The 26,302-nt window shown below is 35.7% G+C and overlaps 1 protein-coding gene across 5 annotated transcripts in view; it reads left to right on the top strand.

Moving 5' to 3' along the window:
* C2CD5 (C2 calcium dependent domain containing 5) overlaps window positions 1-25,809 on the top strand; it is an 82,321-nt gene extending 56,512 nt beyond the window's left edge. The window contains exons 15-27 of one of the 5 annotated variants that reach the window (XR_003001553.1): window positions 2,797-2,961; window positions 4,523-4,663; window positions 6,570-6,633; window positions 7,389-7,450; window positions 7,661-7,759; window positions 8,232-8,321; window positions 8,804-8,891; window positions 9,862-9,948; window positions 18,369-18,419; window positions 19,322-19,423; window positions 20,748-20,938; window positions 23,671-23,774; window positions 24,466-24,601. Coding sequence is in view for 4 of the 5 variants with exons in the window: in XM_024733144.1 (XP_024588912.1) it covers window positions 2,797-2,961; window positions 4,523-4,663; window positions 6,570-6,633; window positions 7,389-7,450; window positions 7,661-7,759; window positions 8,232-8,321; window positions 8,804-8,891; window positions 9,862-9,948; window positions 18,369-18,419; window positions 19,322-19,423; window positions 20,748-20,938; window positions 23,628-23,774; window positions 24,466-24,597 (1,419 nt within the window). In the remaining variant the exon portion in view is untranslated. Of the gene's footprint in view, window positions 1-2,796; window positions 2,962-4,522; window positions 4,664-6,569; window positions 6,634-7,388; window positions 7,451-7,660; window positions 7,760-8,231; window positions 8,322-8,803; window positions 8,892-9,861; window positions 9,949-18,368; window positions 18,420-19,321; window positions 19,424-20,747; window positions 20,939-23,627; window positions 23,775-24,465 lie in introns of all 5 variants that reach the window. The other 4 variants (XM_024733145.1, XM_024733144.1, XM_024733146.1 and 1 more) reach the window with 4 other exon arrangements.
* The last annotated feature ends 493 nt before the right edge of the window (window positions 25,810-26,302 follow it).

Here is a 26,302-nt window from a genome sequence, read left to right as displayed (position 1 = left end):
AGCTTCCCCACAGTGTGACAACCGAAACTGTCCCCAGACGTTACCAGATGTCCTTTGGGGGACAAAATCACTCCTGAGTGGGGAGGACCACTGTGCCAAGATAATCTTTAGTTTTAATGGAGAAAATCAGTACATGAGAGACATGTGCACCAGCGCTCAGCAGTGGATTGTGGAATAAAATGCGTGCGCTTCTGAAGTGCAGTAAATTGTGAGGCAGTGAAAGCTCTTTATCTCACCTTCATGTTCACCTCGGCTTATTAGAAAATAAGTTCAGACTAGAAAGTTATCAGTGGGGAAAGTGAGAACTGCCTTTTTAAGTAGCCAGAGAACTAGATACCTGCAAAATATTTATGGAAATTCTCTCATATTCTCCACACTTTGCCAGCCAGAATTTCTGTCTATGTCACCAGTACTTTTCAAATTGGAATTCTCTGTCATCTTTCTGAGACACGCATAGAAATTTAATTTTAAGAAATTTATGGGGGACTTCCGTGGTGCTTCAGTGGGTAAGACTCCGCACTCCCAATGCACAGGGCCCAGGTTTGATCCCTGGTTGGGGAACTAGATGCCACATGCCACAACTAAGAAGTCAGCATGCCGCAAGGAAGACCCAGTGCGGCCAAAATAAATAAATAAAAGAAATTTATGGAATTTGGTTTCTTTTTCTCAGTATGCATTTGTAGATAAAATGCTAAATCGTTTCCTGCTTCATCTGTTCTTTCTATAAAAGCACATATGCAAATTTATGTATGTAGGGGATAATTGTGTGTTGATGATTAATTAGGAAATCTCACTTTTTTAACAAGATGAATTTGCAGTGATTAATAAAGGTAATCTGATTCATATTAAAATACTTGATATTTGGATTAACTTGGGGAAAAGAGTGTTAGTTATAATTCACCCATCTAAAAACTAACAAGCTTAGCGAGGGCATAACATAAATGTGTAGTCAGGCTGAATACAGAACTGTAGCTATTGGTGGGTGTCTTGGGAACTAAGAGCTTGGTTTAGATTCAGAAGTTTAAAGAACATTGTGCCAATTGTAGCAAACACTTTTGATGGTTGAGCCCCAGGAAACTAGTTTGTGACCCTGGTGTAATTCTTCAATGCCTGCCTAAAATACTGCCTTTTCTGATTCTTACTAACCTTTTCTTCTTGATCACTAGTGGCACTCATTATAACTGTTTGAGCTTTTGATCTTTGTGCTGTTTTAGCCTGTGCAGTTAAATCTCATGGTCCTCCTGAGCTACTAAATCTCAAGTAGCCTCCATGATAGCTAATCTCCGACGAGTGCCTCCTGGGTGTCTGGCACTGGGCTGCTCCGGAAAGAATGTAATATTATCTTCACTTTATAAGACGAGGAAACGGATGCTGTGATAGCTTGAGACTTGTCCAAAGTGATATGGTTACATGTACCGGAACTCAGTTTCAAACCCAGGCCTGTCTAGTTCCGGAGTTTGTGTTCTCAGCCATTCTGGGCTGTTGCCTCATTAGTGAATGCAGTTAAGAAAGTGTTAGAGATGGGGCACTATGGCGCAGAAGGTGTTCTGAGCTTGAGCATCGGAGACTGGGTGGTGAGTGCAGTCATGGACACATGAACAACCCAGGAGAAAGAGCTTCTGGGGATCAGTTTCATCTGGTGCACAGACTTCATCATAGAGTACTGTAACCTTTCTAGGAAAGACTTTTACAAGATTGGCAATCGTGTAATTACAATAACAACAACAACAACCCTAACAATTCAAAATACACAAACACCCAGAGTTAAAAGAATTGTCTTCTCTTTTCTCCAGTCTTCTCCCTTGATGTTAACAATTTGATGTTTGTACTTTTATACATTTTTCTTTTGCTTTGCTTTCCTTACAGAAGCATATTTAAACATAGATGTACATAGGTGTGTGTGTGTGTGTGTGTGTGTTTTATCTTGTTTTGTATTGCCCCTAATAGTTTTTCAGGACTAATGGCATGTAGTACTTTTACAAAGTCACAATTTAGTAGTTATTTAATTAAATATTTAAAATAAGTCTGTATCAAGTTTTCTCTCTTGGTGATTATGGAGGCAGGATGGTATAGTGAAAAGTTCTTGGTATTTGGAGTCGGAAACAGATTCAAGTCTCTTCCCCACATTTATTGACAGTGTGATCTTGATTAAGTTTCCTATCCTTTCTGAACTCGGTTTCTTTACTTGCTTTGCATGTTTCCCTTTTACTTTTGCCACTTTAAATGTAAGCTACTCATTCATGAAAAATTTACTTTTCAACAACTTTCAATCATTTTTTTTTTTTTTGCGGTACGAGGGCCTCTCACTGTTGTGGCCTCTCCCGTTGTGGAGCACAGGCTCCGGACGCGCAGGCTCAGCGGCCATGGCTCACGGGCCCAGCCGCTCCGCGGAATGTGGGATCTTCCCAGACCGGGGCACGAACCCGTATCCCCTGCATCGGCAGGCGGACTCTCAACCACTGCGCCACCAGGGAAGCCCTTCATATTTTTATAAGCTGTTTTTTTCAGTGCAGATTTTTACAATCATAACAAAAAACTTTAAAGTCCAGTTGGGTATGCAGTGAAAAGTAAATCATCCTTTCACTGCTGTCCCCGACCTACCCAGAGTTCTTGCTGAAGTAACCAACCCCTGTTACCAGTTCTGATTTTCTGTGCCCTTCCACATATGTCCTATGTAAGCACTGATGCTAATTATCTTTTTCCTTCAGGGCAAGGACCACATTCCTGAATATGAAAACTTAAGGACTATTATTCTTTAGGTATTTTTTTCTGATTATTTCCCCATTTATTTACCAGTCAGCTACAGGTGTGTATTTAGCAGCTTTACCAACGCCTGGTGGTATTCAGATTGCTGGGAAGACTCCTAATGATGGCTCATACGAGCAGCATATATCTCATATGCAGAAGAAGATAAATGACACGATTGCTAAGAATAAAGAATTATATGAAATCAATCCTCCGGTAAGTGAAATACATCTCCACTGTGAATATATAAGTTGCTGTTTAGATTTTAGTATATTTTTAGGTTCTCTTAAAGATTTTTCCGCCACTGTCTAGATTTGCTCTCCTCATTGCTCATTCTTTCACCCTCCTTTACATCCATGCTCAAATGTCTTATTTTTTAGGGAGGCTGACTTTGACCACCCTATTTGAAAAATTAACTCTCCTGTCAATTTTTGGTGCTTCCTATCCTCCTTCTGTGTTTTATTGTTTTCTGTTTCTCTTACCTCTGTGTATCTTTGTGTGTGAAATATGTTTTTGATTTTTGTCTACTGCTTGATACTCCCAATAGAATGAAGCTCCATCAGGGCTGTATTCCTAATGGCTAGACCAGTTCCTCCTGGTAGTAGCCACCTGATAAATACTTGTTGAATGCCTAAAGAAATGGCCTAAAATGTTCTTTTTTAGTAAAAAGAAAGATTGCTTATCTGTGGTAAATATGTTCAAGAATAGAGTCTTTTCTTTCTCATTTTGTAGTCACTGTAATAGGTACCCTGTCAGATTTATCTAGGGCAGGTTAATGTGGAGTGTAAGTAAGATAAGTGGATGTGAAGGTGCTGCAGAGGTAGCTGTGTTATGAAACTGTGTGGTTGCAGTCTTATGCAAGGTATGCCCTAGCCATGAACATTGAAAACATTTTTGAAAAACCTTTTTTAAAATAATCCTCTTTTTTTTTTTTGAAGATAGTTCTGTTACACCAACAACAGGCTGTGTCTCTTACATTTGTGCTTACATACCCACATTCTCTTGGTATTCCTTGTGGCCAACAGATATTTAGAACCTCTGATTAGCTGTGACCTTTGGCTAAAAAATGGGTGAAAGCTTACTAACCCATACAAGATTGTAGCCTGCACTGACCTCAGAAAGATAATTATTGTAGCTATCAAAGTTTATTTAGCTAAATAAGTTGCATAGCAAATACATGTATGTGTATTATATAAATATACACATACATAGATACATATATCATATTCCACATTTTACTATGTGAGGCTTTGAAAAATTACCACTGCATAAGATATAAAAGATTAGAATCTTATTTGGGTACACAAATCTTTAATTCTTCATAGGTTATTAGGACTTTTAAATGCTGAGTAGAAAATACCTTCTGAGCTGGAAGGACCGCCAATTCCCTACTAATTGTTGTGTCCTCTTTTTACACTAGATGTCAGTGTTGTCTTGCTGTGTCTGTGACAGTTTCTGGATTAGTGTATGAAGGTTGCTATTATCAATTAAAGGAAATAGCTATGTACTCTATAAAGGGTTAATTAGTCATAAAGGTGATAATTAAATATGGACTATGAATGCATTTTACATACTCCCCTCCCCCCCCAGTAGTTTTCTGTTAATATAAAAATGTAAAACCAGACTGAAGCATACAATATCAAATCATTATGTTGAACACCTGAAACTAATAGGTTACATGTCAGTTGTACCTCAATAAAAAAAGACTGCAGTTTACAAAAAACCCCAAAACAGAAAAAGACAGTCATATGATATAAAGCAATTATATTTCTTTTAGGAGATATGTGAAGAGATTATAGGATCACCTATTCCAGAACCTAGACAACGCTCAAGACTTTTGAGATCTCAGTCAGAAAGCTCTGATGAAGTTACAGAATTGGACCTTTCACATGGGAAAAAAGACGCATTTGTTTTGGAGGTATTACTGCATTGGACTAATTTCTTAAAGTTTTTGGAAGATAAGATATATATTTTTACAGTCAGGTCCTAAATTGGTGTAATATTTTTGTATCATTACAACTGTTAAAAATATCAAAAGAATATTTTATTATAGAAATTACAACAAACTTGGTAACATATCTTTTGTTTAACAAAAGTTAGAAAAGTTTTGGAAAACTTTGTTTTGGAAAATTAGTTTTGGAAAAATTAGTGTTTGGGTTGAAATATAATTAAAATATTAAACTGTTGGAGCTTTTTTGGTAAACTTGGATTAATTTCAATAAGGTTCTCTTCTTTCACTTACTATAATTATTACCTGCTTTATATGTCATAACATGTTACTATAATTATAACATTTTTACATGTAACACAATAATATAAGCACTCTGAATTCTGAGTGTAGTGTTTTTTTTACTGAATTCAGAGGGTGTAATTGAACTTTCATTGTAAAAACGCATCCAGAATGAACTAATAACTTTCTTGGAGAATAAATGTGACATCATCTTCCCATGCACTCCCCTGTAGAATGGTTAGCTTTGAAAGGATAGACGATCTTCCTTTGATATTGAAGGAAAGGAAAATAAATGAGGATACTTAGAAATGTTTTCTGGTAAGGTGCCAGTTAAGAGAAAAAATCAGATGCCTGGATCTCAGTAAAGCAGGAAGGTGACAGTAGAGTTGTATTGGGATGGGATTGGAGGTTTGAAGAGTCTAGAATATTGCCCTTGAATGTGATCAGGATGTCAGCTGTGGGAGATGCTCAAGGCTTAACTGAGGTGAGACTGTTACCTTGTAGAAAACTCAAACCATATGAATTTGTGCCTCTTTCTCATAATATCTACAGTCTGAGAATGGAGGAAAAAAATGGAGGTTGGTAAAAGGTTAAGGAGTAAAAAGTTCCAGGGTACAGTTTAGAGCAGTTGTACTCAAAGTGCCCTGTGATGGTGGCATCAGCAACAGCTGGGAGCTTGTAAGAAATGCAAACTCTGGGGCCCCTACTTCAGACCTAGTAAATGAAATTTTCAAAGTGGGGCCCAGGAATCTGCTTAACAAACCCTCCAGATGAGGGTTACTTTCACTTCTATCCAGAGCATTTTTCATATTTTCTGATCCAGGGATCCTGGCTAAGTAGAGAACAGAAGTGCTTGGAGTATGGGCAGAAGAGGGCAAGGTGTAGATTCAGTAAGAGAGATGGGGGTTATAGTTGGAGAATGCTGGAGATCTGAGTGTAGAATGTTTTGGGGAACACCACAATCGAGTTATGGCCATGACTGTGAATGGCTAAAGCAAAGTGGAAGTGAAAGTGGTTCTTGACATCTCGGGTGTAAGTCAGGACTTAGATCCCCAATGTACAGATGAATGTCAATATATGTCCAGTTGGATATGTTCATTACTTATAATTCACAACAGAATATTGTGATGTAGGAAAAATGAAATTTGTACTTATTCTTTTAAGACATGCCTTTAAATTTACCCCTATGTAATTTTATTTTAAAGCAGTTCTATATTTCGTCAAAAGATTTTTTGAAATTGCACTTTATTAATTTAAACAAATAGAGATAATGACTGCTTGTTATCTTTGTAAATCTTTTGGAACATGCCCAAAAGACTTGAGAAAAGACTTGAGAAAAGGCTCGATTTTTTTTAAACTCAATATACTTTATAATGTAAAATATTTCATTTCGAAGTATTTATAATTATTGTGGAAAAATTTATAGCTACTACAAAGATTTTTTCAAGTTTTATATTTTAACTTAGGGAAAAATGGCCCTACTTTTCCTTGACTCTTATGTTTTCTATTTAATAAATAATAAAAACGATTTTTAAAAATTTGAAACAATTACATATTTACTACTTATGTGATAGGTTCAATCTTTCATTTTCAGATCGATGACACAGATGCTATGGAAGACGTACATTCTCTACTCACTGATGTTCCGCCTCCTTCAGGTGAACAGAGAAAAATTACCTGGAGATGAGACTAGTTTTGCATATCAGTATTTCAGTTCATAATTTTTGTAGCACTAACTTTATTTTAACAGCTTTATCAGTGTTACTTTGTGTCACGTTCTTTGCTGCTCCAAGATTGAAAACATCGTTTAAAAATATTTACATTAGAACTTAGGTGAACTGATTTTTAATCTTTTTGTTTATGCATTACAAAAAAACCATGGTAATTTATTAACATGGTCTAAAATTTCCCAGAGGTATAGAGTTTTAGAAAAAAAGAATGAATGGATCTTAGTTAGAACTTCATGTAATAATTGAAAAATGTTATTCTTTTTTAAAAACTTTATTTATTATTCATTTTTGGCTGCATTGGGTCTTCGTTGCTGCACGTGGCTTTCCCTAGTTGCAGCGAGTGGGGGCTGCTTGTCGTTGCAGTGCATGGGGTTCTCATTGCGGTGGCTTCTCTTGTTGCGGAGCTCGGGCTCTAGGCACGTGGGCTTCAGTAGTTGTGGCACGTGGGCTCAGTAGTTGTGGCTCACGGCTCTAGAGTGCAGGCTCAGTACTTGTGGTGCACGGGCTTAGTTGCTCCACAGCATGTAGGATCTTCCCAGACCAGGGCTTGAACCCGTGTCCCCTGCATTGGCAGGCAGACTCTTAACCACTGTGTCATCAGGGGAGCCCCCAAAAATGTTATTCTTTAACACAAAAATAAATGAAATGTTATCATATGTTTTCCCTGTAATTTATATTGACAGGCTTTTATAGTTGTAATACAGAAATTATGCCTGGTATAAATAATTGGACATCTGAAATACAGGTAAACCTTTTATTCTTTATTTTAAGCAAATATAGCATATGTGATTTTAGCAAGTTTTTTCTTAATATATGTTTTCTTTTCGGCCTCTTTACTGCAGTTAAAATCTTATCTTTAAAAAAAATGCCACAGTAGTTATGATTGTTTATTTTCTGTTACAGTATTTAGTTCAAAATAATGAAATGACATGCCATTATATCTCCCCATATTTAGATGTTCACATCAGTAAGAGTAATCCGATTAAGCAGCCTTAATCTAACTAATCAAGCCCTCAATAAGAATTTTAATGATCTCTGTGAAAACTTGCTCAAGGTAGGAACCTTTTGACTAACTATACTTTAGCTAAAACTCCTCAGGATCATGAAATTAAAGAAGAAAAGTATTTATATTGTCTGGAATACCTTACACAGTGCAGGCTGAATTATTTTAATTTACTTATCAGTCTTAACCTGCCATCAAGTAAAATGCTAAAGATGTCCTCTCCATCTTAATATGCCACACTATAAAAGGAATATATTTTAAGTTATTTCATAGCGTTAAACTTCATAAAAATCTATATTTGTAAATTTAAAAAACGCCTTATTTTTTTATGACTTAGAAATATGATTAAATCTTATTGTCTGCTTAGATATTAAAAATGTATTCTTAATGAAAGAATAGATGAAACAGAAGTGTTTTAATCTTCTCAACTTTATTTGCCATAGTATAATATACATTAAAAGATCAGTTTTTGTAAATTTTTAAATTAAAAGAAATGATATTACTAATATTTTCTTTTGTGTAGAGCCTGTATTTTAAACTACGGTCTATGATCCCCTGCTGCCTTTGCCATGTAAATTTTACAGTATCTCTCCCTGAAGATGAATTAATTCAGGTAACTGAGGTTCAGTCTGTTATTAAAGAAGATTTCTAACTTTGGTCTGTTTTAATATTATACATTTGCCATAATTAAAGAAGTATAAGCTGCTTTACTTCAAAATATTTTTAAATGTACTAGTATGAGGCAGACCTTGTCTGTCTGTTTCACTTTTGTGAACTCTAGTTATCTGAAGGTGTACTCATATGTGTATTCCAGCGTATGTACACTAGAAGGTGTGCTTCTGTGCGACTTCTCTAGACCCCATCTTTTAGAGAAGGTTTTTGAGCTCTTTCTGGAATACCTACATTTAGGTATACATGTTGGACTTAGTTGTAGTCTGAATGTCTGAGTTTATGTGCAGTTCTGGTTGAGAATCTTAACCAGGAAAGGCAAATTAGCCAGTTTGCATAAGTTGTTCCATGGTACTGAAAAAGAATTATAAGAAACTTTTTTGGGGAATGATTGTTTTGCTAATCATATTATTTCTGTGATTCTAGGTTACAGTCACAGCAGTTGCAATAACTTTTGACAAAAATCAGGCTTTACAGACCACAAAAACACATGCTGAGAAGTCATTGCAAAGAGGTAAACCTATGGTAGATGGGAGCACAGTTCATGTTTGTCTGTGTTATAATTCAGTGATAAAATATAGAGGATAGGTAGAATAAATAAATGACGTGTTTCTTGACAAGATACTGTCACTTTTTCTGTTTTCTTTATCAAGATAGCTGTGTGGATAAGCATATGGCTGACGATATTTTTCACACCTGAATAGGTGGTTGGCTGCTATTTATGTAGAAAATGCTGCTGTTTTTTAGAGTTAGCTTATAACATTAGTTCTGCAGTAATTTAGAGGCTCCTATCCTAGGAACTCTGGGGAGGTCCTCAAGGCATCTGAGAACCAACTGATGTAGTAAGCACCATGGATTTTTCTCAGGAAAGGTCCCCTAGTGTTCAGCAGATTTTCAGAGTTGTTCTTTATCCAGTAAAATTTAGGAAGTACCATGCTTAATATATTCCAAAGAAATGCAAAATCTTAGAAACCATTTGTGTGTTCTGAAAAAAAAGAAGAGGGAAATAGTATACTTTCTAAAGTTTAATGACTTACTGGCTAAATAAATATTCATGATTAATATTTTTTAAGTTGAATATATCCTACATATAGCATTGAATTAATGTCAGATAGATGTATTAAATGATTATGTGTTCAGATATTTATCAAAAAATATAGATAATAACTGGTTTAAGTGTCACAGAACTAGTATAGTACAAAAAGTAGGATAATAATAATCATTAGTGAGTGCTTATTCTTTGCCAGGCACTGTGCTAAGAGATTTATATACATTACCCTTGCTAAATCTCACAACAGCCCCACCAGAGAAGATAGCAACCACTCTCAATGTCTGCAGGTGAAGGACCCCCATGGAAGAAAGCAAGGACAAAACAACCAGAATTAACTGAGTTGGGGGGAAATTTATATGTTATCCCAGAGTAATTTTTTAAAAATTAGTAAGAGATCATTACTAATTAACTTGTGTTTTTCCTGCCTCTCAAGCCTCTACAGATAATGAAGAACTTCTGCAGTTTCCCCTCGAACTCTGTTCAGATTCACTTCCTTCTCATCCTTTTCCACCGGCTAAAGGTTGGTTAAGTAAGGGAAATGCAAGCACAAATACTAGTTTCTAGATCCTTTTACTTGCCTCTTCACTGTAGGTAATCTTAACTTAATTTTGAGATGGAGATTTATTCTTCATTTCCTCACTGTATGTTTCTTCATGTTCATAAAGGCGAGAGAGGAATGTTCCTTTTATTTTAATTTCTCAAGTAATCTCATCATGACTTATTAAGGTAATTTTTTGTGTGATATTCCATTCTTGTAACTCAAATGTATTAAAGTTTTATTTTCAGAGATTTGGATTTCCCAAAGTAACTATTCACATATGGTATATTTTGATATTTATATTATATCTGGTAAATTTTTTTCTAGCAACACTAACCTTCTGCAAAAATTTTTAGATTTTCATACACAAACAGAATACTTATTTTCTTCAGAAGCTATGTGGAGAGGTTTTGGGTGGAGGTTAGTACAAGTGAGAAAGGGATGAGCTTTCTGTCTTTTGGGTGTCTTGGTTATATTTGAGGAACATTTTTTCAAATGCAAAATGATTGTCCCTTAATTCAGTAGCAGTAGATCTACTTAGATCTGTACAATCTTTGGAGAAAAGTGGGAGGAGGTTTTTTCCATTTCTCTTCTGATTTCAGTGTAATTTTTATTATAAAAATTTCAGAATTACTGTACCTTATCTTGTAGCATTACATACACAATAAATGTAGTTTGTGTTTTTTCCTAAGTTCTTTATTCTTAGAAACGATGCTTTTGTTATTTAAAACCAAATTGGCATTTCTAATTTTTCTGTTTTATAATACAAGTGACATTATTTTATGGTTTCTACTTATCAGTTACTTTATCTGATACCGTATTAGTTATAATACAGCATAGTTTTATATTCACATTGCCTATATGTCAATAGAGTACTAAATCAGTGCAAGGCCTGTGTAGATAAATAGATCTTATCTCATATTTTGAAGCTGAAAAGAAACTACTTTCAGATTCTGAACTTTCTAACATGGTAACTGTGGTTCTTTTTCCTTTTTGTCTAAATTAAAATTCTAATGTAGAACTCCATAGAGAATTTCTTGAAAGAATAGAGAGGAAAAATCAAATCCAAAGACAATCTGAGTTCAGATTTATAACTTAAACATAGCTTTCAGAACAAAACGCAGAACAATGTAGAATCTTCCTTGAACTGACTAGATAGGATTTTTTTTTAAACACGTATTTTCTACAGAAACTTATATTTAACACAGGGTTAGTTCCAAACCACTTTTAGGTATCACTTCATTTATCCTTACCCAGCAGTGGTGGCTAGGGGGAAACCAAAACCAAAAACCCAGTCAGCAATGACGAAAAGGTTTGATCAATTGCTAACCTATACAGATACTTATTTGTGGATTTGGGGTCCCTGTTAGCCCAACTCTACCATGTTGTTAATAGCTACTGAATTCTGCAGAAGATTAGATTTAAACCCTGTAAATTGGCCGTATCTATATTGATAACTTACAGTTTCTGCGATAGCTTTCAAAATATTTTCAAAGGTAGTGAGAACTAGTGCTTTTTGAAGTCATTAGTATATTTTGTACAAATGATACTCTGAACTTAAAAACAAGGAAAGAAGAATTTGAGTAGAATAAGTCATATCTGAACAGTCCCTAAAATATTTGCAATTTATTTTAAGGAGCATGGAGAGGGGCCATAGGTGGAGTAATAAACCAAGAGACCTGGCTTTTCTTCTCAGTTCTGCTACTGATAAAGTGTGAGAACTTGGGCCAGGTAACCTCTAATTAAGCCACTTTTAGTTCCTCATTTGTAAAATGTGAAAGGATTAAGATTCTCTCTAGCCTTTAAATTTCTCTGATTTCTTGAGTTTCTATAGTTTATGGTTCTTCAATTATTAACATGTCCCTATTATTAAAAACGTAAAAGCTAAATTATGCCTGAGGTCTCACTGAGCTTCTGTTAATTAATTTTCCAGATAACTTCAAATCAGTTAAACCAATGATTTTTAAACTCTGTTCCTCCAGACCATAGAGTTTCTTCAGAGGTGCCTCATGGCCTTCCAGGAGGCAAGGTGCCGGCGGGGTGAGAAGATAGGTCTCTAGACCCCCTACTTCTGAACTAGAGCAGCTTCAATGCACTACGCTTTATGTATCAGCTTTCTATATATGATTTTGTTGGAAGAAAGGGTTTCAAAAAGTTTGAAAATCACTGAATCAGATCATGCCACCCTTATCATCATCATCATCATTGTCACCATTGTCAGCTTCATAATGATCAATATCATCACATCTAATACTAATATATATAAAACTTTAATACTGAGTGCTTAACTATAAAACCTATGTGCCTTTCCTTGAATGTTACATTTTAAAATCATCAATGAACACTAAAAAGTTTATCTGTTTACTTTTTTTAAAGTCGTGTAAATTGTGGTTTACGTTGCATCCTTATGTATTGTCTTTGCGTCCTCATGTCTTGCCAGGAGAACATGGGCTATGATGTATATATTAGAAAAAGTTATCTCAAAGTGTTTTGGAAAATTTGAGGATAGGATGGGTTTTGAAAAGGTCTGAAAAGTGTAATAATAGAGTGTTATATCATGAATGTAGTAATTGAACATTGTAACATGAAGGAAGGCTTTGAATAGAGAATAGAAATATCTGGGAAAAGTTAAGCTTAGCAGTTTAGAGGAAATAGGTGGGAGAGAAAGGTGAGGGTGAGGAATAAATGCTCAGAGAACTTCTCTACTTTCTTACCTGCAACCACAAGAGGTTTAAAAGTTAACTACTAATACTGATAAGTAAATAAATATATAGTTTTTATAGTTTTGTTAGGTTAGTTAGCTAAGCTGATAGAGATTTATCTTTTTTAATTCTGAAAACTTTGAATACTAATTTATTTTTCATGTTCTTATCACAAATGGGATAATTTATTAAAATTTTTTATTTCCTTTTATGTTGACAGAGTAGCTCAGGAGCTATGCACAGTATGTTTATTAACACTTCCATCTTTTCACTTGTAGATAAACCTTTCCTTATCTTTTTGTGTTACTGAAAATGAGTGAGTATTATGTGAAGAAAAGATGCTTCAATAACATGTTTCCTAATTGACAGTGTAGAGTAAGCTTGGGCCTGAATTGTCCATCCATGCTTAATTTTTTTTCCTTCCATCTTTTGTTACATTTGTTACATATTTTGTTTCTCAAGGTAACAGAATAGTTTGATGTATGTCTCAAATTTGGGGTTGATTTGGTGTTACCTTGATAGTTACCATGATTTTTCCGATTTGAAATATTAAAACGTGCTGAGCCTAAGTAATTTCTTAAAGGACATTATCATGTGAAGGTCATCAAAATTCTTTGATGAATACTGTGAGGAACAGAGATGATGTGGCATCACTATAAATTCCTTTTTTAAATGAAACTGTGTTAAGAAAAAAGAGGACTATAGCAAATTTTTTATACCACTTTCATAATGTTTTTTCCTCCTCATTAATATCTACATGTCAGCTTTCTGAATATCTGTCACTTCACTCTGAAATGGTTTTTTAAGAGGCTTTAAAAATGATATATATTTTTATGAAATGAAAAAAGATGGAGCAAATATAGTAAAAATAGGGAATCTGAGTGAATGTAATCTGGGTGAAAATTTTTTTAAAAATCAATAAGATATTTCTCATGAACTGTAATTAATCTTAAAAATTTTATGCATGTAATTTTTATAAAAGGTTGGCATGTTACTTTAGATACATGTCTAAAGACCTGAATCTTGAGATATTTGAAACCATATTGAGGGACTTAAGAACTTACATTAGACAAAAGTGTTTGAATTATATACCACTATAAATAGATCTCAAATACTTTATAAATCTAATCTATAATAGGATAATTGCTTTCATTAAAATTCTGAGAGTTTAAGGCTATAAAAGGGTTTAATTAAGTCAGTTTTAGTGTTTATATACTGTTGGATGAAACTGTATAGAGGAAAAGTTTTTTATATCACCCTTGTTTCTGTGTCCATTTTGCTTTATGCTGGGGTGGTATCCTCATGTTCAGTGGCATTAGCTATAGCCTGGGAGAAGTTCTTTTTTCACTGAGCAGTTGCTGATGAATAAGACAAATATAGGTCAAATTCTGGATTTCAGTAAAAAAGAAAACAAGTTTGCTTACACCCTCAATATATTATACTCCATAATTAGGTATCCACAGTTGAAGCTTTTTTCTTTATTTTTATGGTAGGCTATCAGAATTACTTTTTGTTAAACCAAATTTGATTTTAAAAGATAGTTTAATTTTTTAAACTTAAATGACTTGCCTCACATTATTTTAACTTGTAATTAGAAATATAAATCTATAAGACCTACAAAAGTTAGCTTTTCCTTTTTCCTGCCAACTAATGGTTCTGAATTCTTACAAGTATATATAATTCTTTATGCTAACTAAAAATGTTTTTATGTATTAAGAGTTCATTCCATGTCTGTTTTCTCTCTTATTTTTTTTAAGATATATTTTGTCACTGTGACCAAATGGTAGCAACTATATAAAATGCTAAAGTTCTTCATGTTATCCGTGGCCACAGCAGTGAGTGAGGGCTCCTGAAAGGAGAAAAATGCTGAGGGGAAGGAGAATGAGAGGAAAACAGAAACTAAAGAGTGGAAAATGTGAAAACCTCATCCAAGAAGTGGGAAGGAGAGAAAGAGTTGATGGAGGAGTAGAGATAAGGAATCTTAGCTTCTCCAAGAGCTCGAGGGCAGTGAAATCCAGAGTCAGAGGAAGAGGGAGTGAAAAGCAAAGCAAATTGAATTGGGTTACTGACCCAAAACAAGGATTATTTGGAAAAAAGGATACAAAGGATGGGAGTGAGAGGAAGAGTGAATGATGGGGATTGAAGAAGAAAAGCAAGTGAGTTAGAATGTTGCATACCTGGGGTTGGAAGCTTTAATGACTCAAATAGGGCAGCTAATTGTCCTTTGTCATCTACTGTATGTATTACCTGTGTAGCTGTGTAGTTGAATTTTTTTTTTTTTTACTAGTGGAATATCCAGATCGAAGCAATTTGTGTCTTTCTGTATGCCTTAGTAATTTTAAACTATAACATGGCAATTTCATTATCAATCCACCAATATTTAAAGACCATTATGGACCAGATTTATACTGAATGTTTATGTACATCATTTGTTTAACTCAGTCATTAAGCCAGATTTTATAGTTATAAGACATAGCTGATCCATGCATTATAGATTGATGGAAGTGCTTAAAGGGACATAAAACCAAATTTTGATCATAATCATTTAAAACTAAGAATGGTTAAACAGGAAAATAAAACATACAGTTTAGAGACTCCAGATTGCATATATTTTAATCTGCCAGAGAACCTTTTCAGAATTTGCAGGAGGTTTTTCAAATTTTGTACTTTTCTTAGGGTGACTGGAAAAGATTATCTCAAATACTTTTTAGTTATTCAAAGCAAAGGTGATCTGTAAATTTTAATGGTAGAAAGTAAGTTGTTAGAAGAGTAGTCAGTGTAAAACTTTATCATAGCTAACCCATACCTTTGTCATTGGTTATTTAGGAGAATGGAAGCATCTCAAACTTCAGAAGCACTGGCAGGTGTATAATTGAGGGAGGAGGAATTCTTGCAACATTTTTTTTTCTATTTTTCATCTATATGCTCATTTCCACTAAACTGCTTTAATCTAGGTTAATCCCCCTCCCCACTCCGCTAAGGCCTGTTAAAAATTGCTCAAGTGTAGTAAGAAAATAGTCAATCTGCATGTTCTGTTTGCCTCAGTAACTTTCTATGGTTGTTTTTTGAGGGATAGCGGGATTATCAGTAACTGGTGACTTTTTAAAAAAGCAAAATTGTATTCAGTGGGGAAGGACATGCTAAGAGAAGTGGGCTGCTGGGTGGCTTGCTGTAGACTGTCTTTGCAGCTACAGTGGGGCCTCGCATACGAAGTATTTGTGTCAAACTCTTCCACAGAGATGTGCAAATAGCCAGAACTGGGTGCCAGCCCCTCAACAAAGCCCAAAGGACTTTAAATAAGGTTTTTACCCCTGAGTATGAAATACGTTGTCTTTTTTTAAGTATTGGCTTAGAGATTGCATACGGATTTATTTATTCTTAAGCAGAATTACTGCTTTGTCAGTGAGCCAGACAGCTAATATCTGCAGTTCCTTCTCTTGTGAAAAGCCTGTTATTACCTGGGAAGCCAAACTGTAACTGGAAGGAGCAGAGTGACCGAGAGTCTGAGGTCATTAGATATTTGAGGTGTTCAGACCAGTCCGAGTTGCTGACGTCCAGCTGCTGCCAGGACCAGCTCCTCTTGGGCCTTTTCTCTGAGAGAAAACATGAGCATCCTGGCAAGCATGTTAGGAGACGAACCTGCTCTCCTTCAGTGAGGTCAAAAATCTTGTCGCTCAGCCATGTCTCTAATTTAAAAGTTTTGTTCTTTTAAAATTTTAATTCAAACACATTCATATTTGAGGGCAGGGAATAAATATTTTCCCTCACTTGTTTCTCCTCTTCCCTACCTTTCATAAAATTTTTTTGGGAAAAGTAGTAAGTGTACTAAGTGGACATGGTGAAAAATTCAAATACTACAAAAAAAATCACATTTTCCAAAATAAAGCTTCCTTCTCCCTTCGTTTTCCTTCCCAAGAGGCAGATACTCTTTAACAGGTTACTGTCTGTCTTTACAAAGATACTCTATCCTTTTTTAAAAACACAAATATTCTACAGATCATTGTATACCTTTGTTTTTTTCCACCTGACATATTTAGAGATGGGAACAGATACCTTCTACATGTTTAAGCTCTTTTCATGGGTACTTGCCATTAAATTATATACAGTTGCTACTGGAGAATGCCGTATTACCAAGATAATATCAAGGTATAGAGGACAATTTTAGTAATTTTCACTTTTTCTTTTAGTTTCCTTCCCATCCGCACATTTTAAAAACTTTCACAGAATACCTAATGCCGACTATATTTTCTGTGTCTATACTTACCGAGGCTATACTGCACAGGACATACGAGAGCTCTGGGACACTCCTGGGATGTATGAGCCTGGGGTGGGCTATTTACTGTCCCAGCTTCTGCACTGGGTCTGTTTCCAGGCTGAGCTGTCCCTAGAGATCTGGTAAGCCTCTGAATGTCAGTTCTGTTCTGGTCTTCCTCCTGTAGGTCCCATCGCTTCCTGGGCTTCCATTGCCCCTCAGGATCCTGAATCAGGAGGATACTCCCTCTAGAACTACAGTCTGAGGGCATGATGGTCAGGGCGCGTCCAGCGTGATCTCCTCATAGCCATTGTATGGACCTCACCTAGTGATCCCTTTTATCGGACAGTTCTGTATTGTAAGAGGATTGTCAGCCACTGTACACTCTCCAGTATTAGCTTGTGGTCGTTGCCTTAAAAACTGGGGGGTGGGGTGGGTGCGGGAGATACTTCCATTGCACCCAATTAACAGAAACATTCTATAAATCCAATTTTTGAAAAGTATAACTTTTGCTAATTTAAGAATATTACCAGAAGGTCAACACATTAAGCAGAGACAAGAATACATATATTTACTTAGTTTATAATTAAAAAAAGACTGGCTGACCCAAATTATTCTTACTGTCTTTATGTGTTATTTCTATCTTGGCCACACTGTATTCTCAGTTCTGAAATTCTTTGAAACAAAAATTCAAATAATGCCAGTGTGGATAGAGCCTGAACATTAGAAATGGATTATGAAGTTTTCTTTTTTTTATAGTACTGTTTAAATCTGTACAATGACTTAAATATCTATAGTAAAAATATAAACTATCAGGGAGAATGCAGGATGCTGCTTTTATGAGCTTACTGTAAAGGGGATTCTAGTTTGGGATTTCCGTGGAGAGCGGTCACCTTTTAGTTCCACAAAGTCTTGATAGCTCCAGAAGGAGCTGTTGAAAGCGAAGGCCTTGAATGAAGGGGTTGGTGGTGAGGGGGCAGGTCAGGCTGAGGTTTATGTTTATCTGTGAGACATAGGTCATTGCCTTGTCTGTAATTTTTAATCTTACTGGCTCTTCCGCCACAAACATTTCCCTTCTGTTTTTCATTTCAGATTTTCTTCCCAGTAGGTTGACCCTTTTCTCTGTTCAGTTTTCTCACGTCCCGCTTCCATCCCACTAACATTTGTTACTGTGTTGATATTTTGTGTGTAGAGTTTCTGAAACCTTTTTTGTGTTATAGTAACAAGTAATCTTTCTTGGCATGGTATTTATTAATGAAGCTAGTTTTCATATATCAATAGAAACCGTGTTTTAAACCTAAATACTTCTGTTTGGTTTACTTTTATAATGAAGCCATAAAGATTCCCTCCTATTCGTCTGGCTTTTAGAGAGTATTAACCAAGAGCAAAGAAGAGATACTGGCTTATACTTAGCACCCAAGCTAATGTTGTTCATATTGTCTTATTAGAACACCTGGAGAGTGCAAGTTCTAACTCAGGTATACCAGCTGCACAGAGAGGTGAGTTTGTCTAATCAAGCAAATAGTCTCCAAAGGTGTGAAATTCTAGTGTGGTGATTCATGAGCGTACAGACATCAGAGAAATGCACTCAATGGGCGATGGGATAGACACCAAAATGTGGCTTTATTGTAGTTAGAATGTGTCTTACAAAATAGTAATTAAACAAATATCTACATTTTTAGTATTTTAATAGTGTCCCACTTTCTAAAACTAAAGCTTTAGCTTTTTAACATTGTTTTTTAGCTCTGCAGTAGTAAAAGTTATTCTTTTTAAAATGAGGACTTGTTAGGCTCACACTTGCCCCTCACCCCATGTTATCAGAAGCTTTGTCGCCAAAATCAGACATGGAAATAGAATATTGACAAAAATGACCCTTTGGCTTTCCTGTTACTATTGGTAGAAAGAAGATATTTTAATAAAAGATAAGTTAACTAGTGATTTTTTTTCATGTATTCTTCACCATTTGATTCTCATTATTTTAATTTTTGATTTCAGGGTAAAATTAGGGCAAGGAATTATTCACAAAGTTCTGATTGTAAATTAAAGCCCTGACTATAAACAGCTAAAACAGTGTGAAGCAAAAAGAATGGGAAATGAAGTTAGTTGAAACACAGCGTATGGTCCTTTCCCTGATCTCTCTGTTAGACCCACTTCCATTCCCCCAAGAGACCACACAGCTGTGACATCACCAAAGATGCTCAGCCAGCCAAGAACTTGGTTTTGGACAAATCAGTGTCTAAAGCTTGACTCTTTACTATCTCTCTTACCTGACTTGAAAAGGACCACTTTTTCCCCTAAGTTACAGTTAAATTACGTCATCGGAAGGAGTGTTATGACGAGTAAGAGACGTCATCCATATTTTTTCTTTGTTTTTTCTTTTGTTTCCTGTCTGTGTTTTCAGCAACGTCAGTTGATTACAGTTCCTTTGCAGACAGATGCAGCAGCTGGATAGAGCTCATTAAACTGAAAGCTCAGACCATAAGGCGTGGATCAATTAAGACAAGTAGGCGGATGTTTCTACCATGTTCCAATCTGAGAAGCATATCCTTGATTTCCCAGTGGTGAAGGCTAGACCTGACTGCTCAGTAATAACATTGCCAATCAGTCATGCATTGGAGTGTGAAAGCTGCAGACTCTAAAGGTCATTTAGCAAAAGCTATTGGAGGGCCTTTAGATTTTTTTAACTTTAACTGTAGGGTTGTGTTTTTAGTATTTTATTTTTGTGAAGGTATTCTTGAAAGTATATAGATATTATATCATCTAGTGTAAGGAAATGATGAACTCTCTTATTGAAGAGACACTCTTCCAGGACCCAAGGTACTAGGTAGTGTATGGTATTTGTCAGTTTACTAAGAGCGATATCCAGAGTGATAAAAGAATGAGGTATTTCCAGAGAGAAAGTGGTCAACTCTTATCTCACTGCTAGACTCAGGATCAGTACTTACATGTTCTTTATCTATACTCCATGTGTTTTGGTAGACTTTGAGGTATTTGAGTGAAAGATTTTACATTAAAGGGAAGGAACTGTGTTTTAGGGGGAAGATCACAAGATAAGGAACCAGCCAGATCTGGTTTTGAATCCTAGTAGTGCCATTTTAATAGCTGTGTGACCTTGGGCAAGTTATTTAAGTTTTGTGAACCTCGGTTTCCTCACGTGTAAAATGGAGATAACACCTACGTTGCTGGGTTGTTGTAAGGATTATATATATACATATATGTGTGTGTGTGTATATATATGTATATATGTCTGGTTTATAGTAGTTATTTGATAAGTGGTAGCTATTATTTGTTATTTTATGAACAAACAACTTTAGACAGCCAAGGTCATTTGTTGAATTTTTTAAATTATGAGTTTGATCGAGAAGGTTTGGAAAAGAAACCTACTACAACTAGTTAAGATATGGTTTATCTACAAGTTGACAATGATGAAGTTGTCTGAAAAAAAGATGGAAAAAGCTGCACTGGGAAATGTAACAACTTTCACACTCTCCTCGTAATAATTTGTTCCTACAGCAGATAATTTTTAATGCTCTACCGCTTTTTCTTCACTTTATAACGATCGTTGTGTGTGTAGCTCCACCTCATCAACATTTTCTTTTGCAGGAATGCCATTTTTCTTCCAAAAGATTCCATTCCAGCATTTCCTCTCATGTTTTTCTTTCTCTCTATTTTTAATTGCATGCAGTGCATGATAATTTCTTTCCTTTCATGACATGGCTTAGCCTCACAGACGGCTGAATGTTGTCACCACTTATTTGGAAACCTTAGGGAATAGTTGAGTCACCAGCATATGATCTTGATGCTTTCTCTTCTTTCTCCAATTTTAGCTGTGACCGTCGAAAAAGCAAGTCCAGTGGGTGAAGGAAATTTCCGGAATCGTTCTTCTCCACCTTGTGCAAATTCTACAGTTGGCGTGGTTAAGATGACACCTCTTTCCTTCATTCCTGGAGCAAAAATAACGAAATATCTTGGGATAATTAACATGTTTTTTATTCGGGAAACCACTTCTCTTCGTGAGGTAATTTTATAGTTGTTATTTAATTGTTTTTGTGCGTTTTCTGTGGTTGAAGATAGTATCAAAACCAAACAAGTTTCAAATTGGTTGTTTATTTGCCAGAAGTAACACACACACACACACACACACACACACACACACGCTTTTTTTCATAACCTGTCTGGATTGCCTCTAGCAGCTAGTATTATCACAAGAGTTGTGTTGTGTTTAATCCCATTTGTTATTAGAAACTCCAGGTCCTTATCATGTGGTAACTAAAACAAATAAATGTATCCGTGTTTGATTAGAGGTTTAAAACAGCCCTGAAAGAACAGCTTAGTCTTCTCAGTAGGTATTTGCCTGAAATATATTTAAATAGCAATTTTTAAGGGTTTACATTTAGAAATAGTAAGGGACTGTATCATGGAGAGATGTCTTGGGGATTGTTTATGTCATTTAGCTCTATCGTTTTCTTCCTCTGAAAAAAACTGAGGCCGCTTGTTTTCTTCCCCTCTCGCCGTCAGTGTGTAAAAATGTTCAGGTTCTTAACCTCACAGTGGCTGGGTATCATTAAACTTTAATTTGTTTTTTTAAGTAACAGCAGTTCTAATCTTCTACTTGATGTAGTCAAAGTTAAGAATCAGAGTCAGCCTATTATATTTTGCATTACAGAGGAATTTAAACTCAAGAGAAGATTATATTTCTATTTGTCTTATGTTTTGGAGCAGGACTGCTAAGCAAATTACTGTGGATGGGGAAAATTTTTAATTATTTAGGTGTGAAACCCAATAAACTCTTCAAAATTTACTTCAGCGGTAGTTTGTATTTTTAAAAAGTGTGTTCATTATAAACATGACTTAACTGTGCTTTTTCCCCATTGCTTCACTAGCAGTGTTTCTGTACTTTCTTGGAAATAACAGCTTGCTTATTAATTTTTGATATCATGCTCACCCTCCTGCACTTAGCACAGTGCCTGGTGCAGAGTAAACGTAAGTTGTTTCTGTGTAAGTGAGGGAGTGACTTCTGACAGATTAATTAGATAGATGTTTCCTTTAAGATAAATTACTTCTCAAATCATATTCTGATTGTGTTGAGATGGGAAAGAAACTATCTTAAGATGCTCTCAAAAACCTTTTAGTGTAGAATTAAAATAGGAGACACTTTTGTTAAGTTTGACGAAGAAATTTGGGTGTGAGAAGCTGGCATAGATGGGTGAATTGGCCTTTTCCGGTTGCTCTTACTAGCACATGGATATTGTACTATTGAATCCATACACTTTTATTTCCTAAGTGCCTTCTCTGCTGCTTAAGCAACCATACCCCAAAATGTTACTTCACAGTAGATTTCCTTTCAACAGAGATTTGTAATATTAACTGTATGGTATAATATCCCAAATTTATTCATTGCTTGATGAATTATTTGCTTACAATTATATAATCTTTTAAAAATTACCCCTCTGTAGTCTCTGTTACTCTGCTATCAGAATTTCTTGATTTGAGATGGAGGAGGAAAACTGATTAAAGTAAAAGAAAAAACTGTCCCGGGTGATGATTGAGTCAGAGGCAGGCTGACACAACTCACTTAATTCCTTAATTACAAAGAGAGATACCTGTACAAAACTTTATGTAGCATCCTATGACTTTTCAGAAAGATGTGACCTGGATGAGTGGTTCTTCTAACAGTGTGTTAAATTTTGCCCTTTAACCTCCAGTTTAAAGTTGGAAATTTCTTCCTAGACTATAAATAACATCCAGTAAAATTTGTGGAAAACTTAGGTTGAGAAGCATTTTAAGCTCTCATTTAGCCTTTGGTTTCTGTTTTGTTTGTTTTTGAACACTGAAAAAGTTCCCCAAACTATTGGATTTCATTCCCTAACTAATATGTACGGACCACTTAGTACGTGCATCTGTTGAAGTAGGTGTTAGCGTATGTAGTTGTGAGCACAGCAGAGTCAGTTCCCCACCTGATGGGATTTAGTCTAGTGAAACTCGGGCATGGTGGACAGTAAATAAATAATCATGTGATTAATAGGTAACTCCTAGTAATAGTAAGTCATATAAAGAAATAAAACAGGGCCTGTCAGAGAATATAATGGGAGAACTTAATTTAGATCTGATAAGGAAGGTTTCTCTGAGGAAGTCACATGTAAACCAGGACCTGAAGAATTGAGTAAAAGTTACCCTGGTGGAAAATTGGGTGTGGAACCTACATGTGCAATGACCCCGAGGCAGGAAAAGATGTCACACCTTTGAGAAACTGAAAAAGACAAGTGCGACTGGAACCTGGTTCATTTTCAGAATAGGAGATATGGATAGTGGGGAAGTCTCATTGTTTTTATTTACCATCAATTTATTTGAATGATGATGGGAATGACTTGCTAGAGGGAGGTGCTGAAGATGGAGGGACAGTTAGAGCTCTTGCTCTGCCATCTGTCCACTAGCTCTGTGGTCCTGGCTCGTCATGGACACATCACACATTCTCTGAGCTTCAGTTTCATCATCTGTAAAATGAAGATAGTAACCCCTGTCGTAGACATGTGCTCAGTAAAGGTTTGTTTGTTCATTCATGCAACAAATCCCCATTATGGAGGGAATTAAAATGATTGTCCTTTATATTAAGATCACTTAAGATGTTTTAATATGTATTCTTTGATGTTTTATGTACATTAGTTTACACATGTATCCAGTTTGGTTTTTTGCGCGTCATCATTTAGGAAGGAGGTGTCAGTGGTTTTCTCCATGCTTTTATTGCTGAAGTGTTTGCGATGGTGAGAGCTCACGTGGCTGCACTGGGAGGGAATGCTGTTGTCTCCTACATAATGAAGCAGTGTGTCTTCATGGAGAATCCAAATAAAAACCAGGTGAGATGGGGTTAAAAACCTCTGATGGCGGGAACCTGTGAATGTATCCCATGGCCTTTTCACCTCCCACCCTCCCCCGAAAAAGAGAATTGCTCTTCAAAGCTCTTTGATTCTAGAGGCTTAAAACATGTTTTAATGAATATGTTGGTAACCATGGTCCTGCATAGGTCAGATGCTGTCTTCACATCCCCAGTGACTAGTTATTATTCTTAAATACCTCTGGAAGTTTTGCTCCTAAATTACTGTTTCCTCCACCTTCTTGGTGGGTCTTTGGGATCCAGTGATGGCTAACGGAGGACAGTTAAAGACGCCCTCTGGTTTGGAATGTGATGCTGTCCAGTTCTAACCGCCCTGCTGGTGAAGAGTACATCATGATGGGGCCACACTGTTTGTTTATTTCTAATAAGTAATATAATTCTGTTAATGGGGACAAGGGAATGTTGCTTAGGTTAAATCTTAGAATAAATTTCTTTTATCAGTTTTTTAATAACTCACAATTGTTAAAAATCCCTTTAAAAATTAAGTATATTAATGAGTTTGTTTGTTTCCTGTGAATTGCCTTCTTATCCTTTGCTCATTTTTCTCTTGGGTTGTACGCTTCTTCAGCTCTACGGCACCGCCCCCAGGGTAGCCAGCAGAGTATGCGCGTGTTGTTGAGTTTGTGACTGAACATGTCCTGTTGTTCTTATAGGCACAGTGTCTTATAAACGTAAGTGGTGATGCAGTGGTTTTTGTTCGTGAATCTGAATTAGAAGTGGTGTCAACTCAGCAACCTGCTGCCACCTGCCAGCCCTCATGTACTGGAGGAGAAGTTACAACCTGAAGTCAGTTAGAAAGAATGAGCTTCACTAAATGACGTTCATGGGTCTCCTTTGTTTTGTCATTCATTTATCTTACTAGATGTAAAAAATGGACTTGAGAGAATTGAGGAAGAATTGATACATTATGAGTATATTGGATTTGTCTGGGATCACTTGGAGGACTGAGAATGTTCAAATCTTGACATTTTAGTTTGGCCAGCCTAGACGGACAGGCCCCATGGAGCCTTGACCGCACCTCCCCCCCCCCAGGAAGTTCAGATAAACTTCTCTGAGAACTGTAGTAAAGATGGAAGCTATGTATAATTTATGTTGATTTTAATAAAATCATAATTTAGAAAATGAAATGGTAGGATTATCAGGAAATTAGGATAGCTCTCCTAGTGTAATTTAGAGAAACTAAGCAAGAAATGAACAAATTGTTAATAAGTAAGTCATCTGATTCGAGGAATGTATGGGGAAAATGGAGAAAAGTTTTCAGAAAACTATGTGGGTTTCTTAGTATGTTATTTTGATGAGGAATTTGGTAACAACTGAAAGGGAAAATTGCTTCAGCCATCTTTGAAAAAGAAGTTAAAATTCTGCAACTTGTATCCATAATATGTACTAACTACTGGAAAAGAAAAGTAATTTATCAGAGCCAGTGTCCTTCCTTTGGAAGTTTAAATAAGGAAGGAGGAAAAACATTACTATATAACTTCGTTTCTAGCCAAGTTTCAATTTGTGTTTAATTTGTCTGGAAGAGGCTTGGCTTCAACTGGGAAGAAAAGGCCAGTGAATTTTGTTGAAGTAGTTAAAATATAATTGATCTAGAAGGAACATAAAATTATTTTCTAATAAAGTCATACTGCACTCCCACCAAATAAACAGAATTTTAGTAATATCTTAGGGATTTTTGATGGTGAGTTAGAGTGTATTTGGCATAGAGTTTGGAAATGTAACTTGAATGTAAATATGCTGCGGAATGTTGAATATATGGATAGAAATACTTTTTTTGTCAATGCCAAATACCTATTACAAGTGAACCTTTAAAAGTACATTCCTCCTTTGCACAACAAAATTTCTTTATAAAACTCATGATTTTGTTCTTCCAGGATAACAACTGCCCTAAAGATTAGGAGTCATTTCCTTGTTATCACAGGTGTCAATATTTTTCTGTACCTTGTTTATAATTTTATTTTTTAAATAAAAAGTTTATAAACTGGAATATTCCTAAATCTCTTTTTTTGCCTCTTTGATGTAGTACTGTCAGTGGTCAGAAATCACTTTCCATCTGATCATCTCCATTCATTTCTTTAGTCAACAGTCATCTGTTGTGCGTATACTATATGCAAGGTCCTGTTCTTAATTTGGGGGAAAAATACATATGTAATTGTGCTACTCTCATTGCCTTTGGTAGGAAACCTACACTATTAAGTGAGAAAATGTGTGTAGCTTGGGATGAAGGTAGCTTCCCCAAGGAAATGATACTTAAGCTCAGTCTAGAAAAATAGGCAGGTCCCTGGAATTGACTGACTTATTCATAGTTTTATTTATCCATTCATCCATCCATCCAGCAGCTATTTTGGGATTCCTGAGTATGTTTCTGAGTCCTTTCTTGGCAGGGGATTCATAATGTAATTATCACTAATTGAGTACCTGTTTTGTGCCACATCCTGTGCATATGCATTGTTACTAATTCTTAAAACATAAAACTAGCTGGGTGACGTT

The sequence above is a fragment of the Neophocaena asiaeorientalis genome, unplaced genomic scaffold (assembly GCF_003031525.2).
Source record: "Neophocaena asiaeorientalis asiaeorientalis breed wild unplaced genomic scaffold, Neophocaena_asiaeorientalis_V1.1 scaffold150, whole genome shotgun sequence".
NCBI classification, from domain to species: Eukaryota; Metazoa; Chordata; class Mammalia; order Artiodactyla; family Phocoenidae; genus Neophocaena; species Neophocaena asiaeorientalis.
The sequence above is the reverse complement of the archived record's forward strand: the minus strand, read 5'-3'. Positions and strand labels throughout refer to the sequence as shown.